Below are 10123 nucleotides of genomic sequence, written 5' to 3' on the forward strand. Positions count from 1 at the left end.
CTGAAGTGGACCTGAACCACCTCCTGAGGTGGAATAACTTTAGCTCGGGCTAAGTGTTTTTCGACCTTTATTACTGGGGTTTATCCCGCTTCAGGTCCGGACCTAAAGCGGGATAACCCCCATTATGAATGGGGTAATGAGGGGGGTTTGTAAGGGGGGGAGGGAGAATTTAGAGCGAGCTAAAGTCGAGATACCTTTTCATACTGACGTTAGCTCGGGTCTGAAGCGGACCTGACCACCCCCTAGAGCGGGATAACTTTAGCTCGAGCTAAGGGTGTTTCGACCTTTCATACTGGGGTTTATCCCGCTTCAGGTCCGGACCTGAAGCGGGATAAACCCCAGTGCGAAAGCGGCATGACATCACAATTGTTACTTCATGAAACCTGCAGGCTAATTAAGTTTTTCCAGTCGTGCAGAACCTGCTGATCCTAATCGAATTCACTCATGTAAAATAGTTCATTCTGGGTCCATTCAACAAATCACAACAGAGCTTAAATAATTCATGTACATAAGAAAAACTTTGGTATTTATACTCAACCCAATCATACATTGGTTAGGTGTCAGAACTATTAGATAGTACGGACACCTACCGTTCTTGTACTAGCAAACGTTTTTGGTACAGGTGCGTGAGTGCGTGCGTGTGCACGTACACGTGTGGGTGTGCACGTACACGTGTGGGCGTAAACACCGCCACCTTTCAATACAGGTTGCTATGTACGCTAGCGATATCGTGCTCTCCTCTCCATAGAGGGCATTACCAGTGATCACCAGGAAAAAAATTTAGTAGTAGGTAGTTAAAAAAATTTTGGGGGCTACTTTTCAAGCTCGCCTGCATGAAAATAGCACTCTAAAATTTGGTTTGCATTGAACTCTATGCAAATTTCCGGGGGCTCTTTTTGACATTTCCGGGGCTCTTTTTGGCATTTCGGGGGCTAAATCGCCCCGAGCCCCCGTGTATTTTTTTCACTGGTGATCACTACCTATCCCAGCGCGCAACGCACGAGCGATATTTGCGAATAACACTATGCTAGAAACATATTCAGTCTGGCGAAAAGGTTTTGCGGGCACGCTATGAATTTTTACGCAGTAGAACGCAGTATGAACGTCTATGGACGTACTGCGATCGCGATGCAGTCACCATGAGCATGTTCAAAACAATCGTGGTGCGAGCGTGGCAGAAAGACAGCGCAGTGCGGGCGCATTAGAGACGTGGAAGGCGTAGCAGCCACGTAACTCGAGCGTAGTACGAACTTAATGATCGTATCGCAAGCGTGTCGGGTGCATGAAAATTGTCTCCCCGTTCTCAGCACGATGTCAATACGTTTTCAATTTTCATCCCGCTGTTACTACGTCCGAGCGTGATTAAGTCACACTAAGAGCGTGACTGGCGCACAGTTGAGGCGCGGTGAGCGTTGCTTAGGCGCAGTGAAAGCGTCGTTTGAACGCAATGCGATCGGATTGATCGCAATAAAGACGCAGTGGGTGTAGTGCAAGCGTGATGCGGGCGTGGTGTTGAGCGTGGTATGGAGCGTGGTGAAAGCTTGTTGGGCGCAATGAGATCGGGGTAAAGACGCACTTAGATCGTAGTATCGGCGTTGGGGCCCAATTGGCCACTCTCTCACCACGCTCAGCCAAATGTTTTGAGCGTGGGGCGATCGTGATGAGCGTAGCTCTAGTGTGACGGGGGCTTTAGCTCCGGACGTGAATATTCAGTTAATAGTGTACACTATATATACGTGGTGCACGTGTCCATGTCATTTTATATAGATAGAGGTAATAGATAGAAAAGCAAGCTTGATACATGACATTTACCCGCACACAGCTGTCGATTAGTATGTGTACTATTGGTTACAGCGATTGGCCACGCTACTAATAGTGCACAAAACCAGTTGATTCTAAGAAGTGGAAAGCGGTCAGTACGATCACAGCTCCTCCTCCGTGCCTACTAACAAATGTGGGCCGGCCGTAAACCAGTCGGCATTCTTGACATTCTTGGCATTTTGCAAAGGGTGTTTCAGCCAAACACGGGCAATGCACTGGCACAGGTGTAACAGCGGTTTGGTCGAGACACCGGCATTTTATCCCTAGAGCAATCAACCACCTGTTCTCACCCACTCACCTATTACAATGTTCAGGGGTAGAAATTAACTTTTGAACAAGGGAGGCCAACGGACACCCTGCACTTAAAAAGAGGGAGTCCGCATCAAAATGAGGGAGTACGCAGTCTGAAGTTCAAAACTAAAGATATTAAAACAAGAGCCGCAGAGCGTCTGGGCTCATCTGAGGTCTGTTCTACGGTTATAAACGTAACATTTAAGTCGTGCGTAGTGACACCTTTGTAATAGGCGCAGATATGCAGATACGCAGTTGCGTACACATCATTTCCGCAACCTTCTGCATACCTCCCAAATCCCATTGGTTGATACAAATCGCGTGCCTGAAACTCGTGTTTTATGGTGCATTGTGACCCTAACCATAACCCTATTTTTTTTAAAGTTTAAATAAATCATGTAAATATTTGCGTTAATTGGAAAAAAATTGTTAAATGGATAGATAGAAAAATACAGAAAACAGGTAAATAATAAAAAATCAGATGGGTTTTCGATCCAACGACCTTTGAGCCGTGACGCCTGTGCTGTAGGCGTTCGACTATCCAGGCTTATTGGGTTTCTAGATTATGGATGTGCCATGAATATGACAACACTGTGACGTCATTGAGGCAGTTCAGGAATCCATGTGTAACCCTCCTCTTGAGCGTCAAAAGGTTATCAGACACTTACTCTTCGCACGTCAGTGGAAAGCACATTTCGTGGTCCTTTCAATAAAGTGATAAAAATGGTAGGTCAGCGCTGAAACAAAATAGTTTTCCACGCTGTCCATTAGGCCATGTCCTCAGAAAATGTCTGATATCTTTCCCCCACTGCCTGTTCGCACGGTTAATTTCGCACCCTGTTACAATGTATAGTACATGCCTTAAAAACAAGAAGATGGGCAGGTTTCATGAACAAACAAAAAACCGTACACAATGATGCATGTAAGACAGCCATGAAGTACAGCAGAGTTTAAATTTAACATATATATATATCTCAAATAAATTCAAATACACGTATAGAGAAACTAGACTAGACAGCAGTGAAAAAAATACACGGGGCTCGGGGCGATTTAGCCCCCGAAATGCCAAAAAGAACCCCCGTAAATTTGCATAGAGTTCAATGCAAACCAAATTTTAGAGTGCTATTTTCATGCACGCGAGCTTGAAAAGTAGCCCCCGAAAAATAAATTGTATATTTTTCCCTGCTAGACAGAGTGCACTCACGGAGAGTGCATACCTCCGCCAGCGACATACGCCATACGACTCACGAACACACGAATAATCCACGATATACGCCAGCGTACTATCGTAGCTCTGATAGAAGTGAAGAGATTGCTTAAGCAATCGATGATTGCTTAAATGCTTATAGTATAACATATTAGTAATAGTATAAAATCAAGAGCATATAAAGAAGGAGAGCGTACAACGATAAAATGTTGAAACCATGTTGCAGTATTAGTCGAATTAATAAACTTTCCCTGTTTTATTTTGACGATTCTTTGCAGTATTATTGATCAGCTGTCCTACCTTGTTCTTATAAAACGAACCGCATGTCCCTATGATGCCCCTACGCTCAGATAATGAGCTGTGAAAATCTGGTATTTTCGCCGAACACCGACTAGACATTAGTCAGTTACTGTGACTGTCTCTCGAAGTGTTATAACTTGGTAAACCTCGCGTGTTTCCGTCAATGATTGACAAATGGAATGAATGACGTCTGTTATTGATTGCCATAGTGATGACCCCCACCTGTGCCCACCTCACCCCCACCTCACGCTGGATGTATAGTAAACTCTGGTAGTATGACGTGAGTCAGCGCCACTATGGCGCTACACAGCCGGGACCGGAAGCAACACACTGGCAACAGTGTAGGCCGTACACTCCGCCCACACGAGAGACGGTCACAGTAACTGACTAATCTAGTTGGTGTTTGGCGAAAATACCAGATTTTCAATGCTCATTATCTCAGCGTAGGGGCATCGTAGGGACATGCGGTTTGTTTTATATGAACAAGGTAGGACAGCTGATCAATAATACAAAGAATCGTCAAAATAACACGGGAAAAGTTTATTAATTCGACTAATACTGCAACATGGTTTCAGCATTTTACCGTTGTACGCTCTCCTTCTTTATATGCTCTTGATAACATAATAGCAATAGTAAAGTAACTATAGTACTAAAGTAGAACATTATCTATATTATGACACTACTGATACGACATACGACTCCCGAACACACGAATAACCCACGATATACGCCCGCGTAACATCCATGCTCCCATGCAGCGTAGCTCCCATGTAACATGTATGTGTTACGAGCTGGCTCGCTGCCTCGACGCGCTAATATCGATCGCGCGAACACACTAACACACGAGACCGATCACATAACCTCCTCCAACTCCGTTGGGCGGAGGTAATTAATGAATTTACATAGATTTAGCCCCCCCCCATTTCAGCGCACATATTACTAATCACTTCAGCATAAATATTTTACGTAAAAAGTATTTCCGTTTAATTCCCCATTAAAAATATATCACCAGGAAATGCCAGTAAATGTATTTAAATTTAGTATATTAAAGTAATTATTACGAATGTTTTCCATTGTTTTCACCACTTTCATGATACCTACCGTTATTGCTTGAGTAACAGCAATTGTCTAGTCTAGAGTAATGATAAAATGTCTTAGAACCTTTGAATTCACCAAAACATGCAATTTTCGAACTAGTCTGGTAAACAATCGTTTGCTGTAATCTTGAAACTAGAGCCGGTAATTTTGGACTAGCTAGTAGCGCCACTGCCTATCTGCCATAGACATACAGTCTCTCTCAAATGAAGTTGTTTTCAATTAATCACCGACAATTTACAAGTTTACCAATTCTGCCATTATAGCGACACGATAAAATGCAATGCTGTTACGATGTGTTCATATCCAATTTTCTATGCTATAAGCATATAACTAAACTGCATAAAATCTTAGTGTTTTTAATGCTGGTGTAATCAGTGATATAGCCGCTGTGAGGTGAGACTATAGACTATAGTATATTTCACTAAATTTTTTTTGGGGGGGGGTTGAGGGTTTCTGCGCAAAACTCTCATAATAACAACTTTAAAATACATGTTTTTATACAAAGTTACAAACCCACCGATTGATAGCATTTATACTAGTTACTACACAGAATCCACATACATCAATGAAGAGGTTGACAGACTGGCTCTTTACTGGAGGTAGTGCATATGACACGCCTACACAACTGTACTTATGAGTCAGTCGCCTGCTGTACTTTTGCTACTATGATTCATTCAAGCATGGATGTAGAAGGGAATTAAACCACGTGCCAGTTCACACACCAGCAAAATCCACGAGCATATACGGCGGCTGTATATGTGTTGACTGTACTGTAGTGATGTCTTCTACAAGCGCAGAGCATCGCAGCAGCACCCACTCAAAGATATTGCAGTTGCAGCAAAGCTAGTCAGGACACCAGCTCGCTGTTCATAAATCAATACTTTCTATATAAGGAGCAGTACATAAACTACTATATATGCACGGAAGCAATTTCACTAATAGTAATACTAGCACAATCGAGATCAATTAACAAAATGAAAAAGGGGCATTTAAGGAGAACTAATGATTATCTGGTGTACGTACAATACTACAATAGCTCAGTCTAGAACAACATACGATAATCGACAATTGCTTGGTTCTCCGTTATGAGCTATGGCCACAGAACTACAAACATGATAACTTGGATCAGTGCATGTGAAATGTCCTCAGGAAACATTACAGGGTCACACTACAAATATGATTCTTTCACATGCAGCTGCACAACCACAGTCAGAGTAAGCAATACAAATAATTCTACTACAGCATCAAGTGCTTAGAACTATTCATAGGGGTATTAAGAGGGCTACAGGAGTATTGCACAAATATAAATAATACATTGATTTAAATTTACCTGGGTTTGCCATTACGGCTACAGGTGCACAGAACTGATACATTCGATACAAACAAATGCCCAATGTTCAGTGTAAAATGGCCATTACATGCTGATATAAATTATGCAACATGCGCTTTGGATTCGGTTTGTTCTAAGTTGTTTTAACTCAAAATAGCATGAGTGCTTCATACTGAGATCAAACTTTACCACAAATAAATACAAAACAAGACCTAACATGCACCAGCAGACTAGCAGAATCGTTAAAAAAATTCTCAGATGAAATAAATGTTTTGCATTGTGCTACACCATGTCATGAATACCTAGCCACAGTGTAATTATAAATATATATTATCAGGAGTGACACAATATAGAGGAGTATGACTTTCAATTCTTTCTTGAATTCAATATTTCCACTCCCCAGTTTACCTATGGTCTATTACGGGAAACTCAATAAAAATAACATGATCAGAAGTAGCGTTGCACATGCCACTTGCCCTCACACTTCAGTGTGTATCGATACCTCTTCTTATATATATATATGTAGTTATACTTATATAGCTTCGATCGTCAGCCATGTCACATGGTTTTAGTCATTCACTTTGGCGAGCGGCAGGCATTCACGGTCGATGCAAGTAAACAATTGGCAGCTCGCGATGAGATGCTGTTGACGGGGTTCGGCACGGATATGCAACTCGCAATTAGTAGTGGGCTCTAATCGCTGGCTCGGACCCGTGCCACGGCTTCGAGTGCAGATAAACAGATGTCGTATGACATGGTTATATAAAATCATTCGTAATAAGCTTTCGTTTTGGTGACATTTTGGAAGTTTTTACAATGTGATCTCGGGAGAATTTGCAAGTTGCAAATCCCTGGCGAACCTTGTCAACAGCATCTAACTGCGAGGTGCCAATTGTTTACTTTCATCGGCCGAGAATGCCTTCTTGTTTCGAGCGACATACTCCTCTATGTTATGACACTCCCAATATTATTTTAGTCACCTCCTCTTAGCTCTTACAACTTGCTTCAAGTGCAACCCACTCTCATCTCAATTTCCAGGGAAAACACTGCACTCAGGGTAAGACCGGATTGTAACTCATTTCTAGTAACTGTGACTAATAAATAAAAGTTCATGCCTTAAAAGTTCCCCCCAACTTTTAAAGCATGAACTCTTATTTATGCATCTACAAATATTTTAATAAACATGTTTATAGAAATTTTTGATGCCAATATAAAATAAGGGCACTAATACTACTGCATACTAAAGTTAACTGTTTAAATAATAATTATCCATCATGTCAAGTCAATTTACAAATGATCAATTTACAATTTGCCGTATCTTTGAAATATATCATATCCAGCAAAGATAATGTACTAATGATACTAACAATTACAGAAATCATCTAAATGTACTTTTAAATTATAAGTACATGGATAAGGTGAGTATATATGCCATAGATAGAATCATTTTACCATTATTATTGGTGCTATAGGACAGGCGTTGAGGCACCTGTCAAGTTTCAGCGACTAAACTCCGAGACCCAGTTTTGAGGGTGCAATAAATTGGGAGTCTGTACATTCCATACAACCATGGCATACTGATTAACGGTTGCATGGTAAACTAGGTCTAAATAAGATTTTGAGAGGGGGCAACACCCACTGTAAATACTGAATACTTCATAACATCCCTCAAAACATACCGGTAGATCACGAGTACAACATTACGAGATATTAATACTTCAATAATTCTTAAAGATGCAACACAAAATGATTCCAAACATTTGCTAACTAAAGTAATGCAAATAGGACATACACGGATATTTTGCGATACACCCTGTTGTGATTCACAGGATTTTAAGAATCATTCATTGATATTTGGTGTGTAGATGAAAACGGGGTTTAAAAGCAGTGTCACTGAGCATGATGTTGAGGGTGATTGGATATATATTTGATATATACACTTTGTAAATTATAATTTCAACATAACGTTGAGATCTTGTTGTTCTACTAGTACTATTACTAAGCATGACTCATTACATTAGGTTCCGCCGCCGTCTTCCGTTGCCTTGCTGGCATAATGCCAACAGTATTCGACATGCCGGTTACATTACTACTACTGGAATATATCGGTGACCATACTAGTTCCTAATTGTAGCAATCACTCAGCTGTTTCAATTTTGTATAGCCAAGACTCTATCGCCGTGTGTGTAAGAAAATGCTCTTACTATATCAACATTGATATGGAGCTATTTCTCAACCAAATAGAGGGGCATTTTGACATACGATGGGTAGAGCGACAGCTTTGAGGTAATACATCTTTAATTTTAGACAACTTACCATCATATCTTTCAGCCTGTTCCGCTAGCTTTGCTTGATACACACTATCCTCGCGTTCCGTCATCTTGGATGGTTTTGATTTGTGTAAGTTTCAGGTAGATTCTAGTAGACTAGGGTGTTCTTGTGATAAGCAATATGGCCGCGCCCGCCAACACACCAAGTAGTGCGGTTGACTCCCACAGTTATCTCATATCAATGCGCGACGCACTATTTCCACCGCTGCGTCAACCACAGAAAATAGTAAAGAGCAGATAGACAAAGACAGAGGTTCAGTATTATAATTATAGCTCTAACGACTTCGACCGTAACAACGCGGTAGAATATTAAATATATCAGATATATGAACGCAACAAACTCTAATTACACAAAAGCATACTTATTCTATATATGGCTGAAGGGCACTATGAATATAGTGAGCGAATATAAAGGAAGTAAGATAAAATAAATGTCAAATGGCCTACACGAACGAAAAAATTGCCGTTTTAATTAACACTATTTTCTACCTATTTCAAGACGCCATCACGTTTTAGTTCATTTCCTCACTTAAAAATGTATAACACTTTTTTAGCAAATTTCTTAACAATATCACAAATGAGCAAATAAAGGTCTTTTATTGGCATTCATTCGCCGTGACCGACATGCATGAGTAATTACTTGTGCATAGGAAACGAGGAAAATTACAGGAAACATAATTATTGGGCATAAAAAAGAAGGTCGTTACAATAGGTTTGGAGGCGGTGTATTTACTTTTACAAATTAGAAATATCTTAAGCAAATCTAAAGATAGAAAAGGCCAACGCGCAACAAAGCCTATACACGGTGTGTGTGTGTGGTGTGTGTGCGCGCGCGCGCGTGTGTGTGTGTGTGTGTGTGTGTGTGTGTGTGTGTGTGTGTGTGTGTGTGTGTGTGTGTGTGTGTGTGTGTGTGTGTGTGTGTGTGTGTGTGTGTGTGTGTGTGTGTGTGTGTGTGTGTGCTCTCTCTCTCTCTCTCTCTCTCTATGGGTGTGTGTGTGTGTCTCGCTCTTGCTCGGGCGTTTTCGGCTCTCTCAATCCTCTCGTCTCCAACGATTTTATTGATCGCTGCCATGCAGTTTCGCTCCCTATTTTTTAGATGGGCTCAACTGAAACCTATCGCTGCGCGAAAACAGTGTGCGTGCGTAGAGCGCTGCGGGAATCGCTGGAATGAATGAGAATTTGCGATGACGTCCGTCTAGATATACATTTGCCAGGCGCTGTGCGTTCGCGGCGGCATGATTGCGTTTTGCTCCGAAGAATTTGGCTCGTTAGTCATTCGAACACAGAATCAGGCGCATGGTCGGATTGCTGCGATCTCGATCATCACACCGCCCCTTTGCCCTTTCCTCCCCCTCCCTCTCTCTATCCCGCCATCCCTCCCTCACTCCCTCTTTCCTTCATTCCTTCCCCTATCTGTCTTCCTTTCATTCCTCTCTCCCACCCATCCCTGCCCTTATCTCTCTCTCCCCGGGGTTCTCCTACGGAGTTTTTCTTGCTTTCGTTAGCGTCTAATTCGATTGTCCGACTATAGTGGACCTCCGACTATGTAACAGTGCACTTGAAAACGTATAGATTGCACGTTGCACGTCTGTACATCGTGGGTAATACACGATTATATCCTATACGGGGATATATATATATATATATATGTATATATATATATATATGTTATATATATATATATAGTACAGATATATATATATATATATACCTATGTTAACAATATCCACAATACAGACAGCAACA

At 41.4% G+C, this 10123-nt stretch overlaps 1 protein-coding gene across 2 annotated transcripts in view; it reads right to left on the reverse strand.

The window, feature by feature from the left end:
• Positions 1 to 8537, reverse strand: part of LOC106821125 (14-3-3 protein epsilon) — a 22453-nt gene extending 13916 nt beyond the window's left edge. The window contains exon 1 of one of the 2 annotated variants that reach the window (XM_014825806.1): positions 8364 to 8537. In XM_014825806.1, coding sequence (XP_014681292.1) covers positions 8364 to 8427 — 64 coding nt within the window. In that variant the 5' untranslated portion in view covers positions 8428 to 8537. The remainder of the gene's footprint in view (positions 1 to 8363) is intronic. The other variant, XM_014825805.1, reaches the window with a different exon arrangement.
• Positions 8538 to 10123: the final 1586 nt, after the last annotated feature.

This window comes from Priapulus caudatus, unplaced genomic scaffold (genome assembly GCF_000485595.1).
Source record: "Priapulus caudatus unplaced genomic scaffold, Priapulus_caudatus-5.0.1 Scaffold59, whole genome shotgun sequence".
NCBI classification, from domain to species: Eukaryota; Metazoa; Priapulida; class Priapulimorpha; order Priapulimorphida; family Priapulidae; genus Priapulus; species Priapulus caudatus.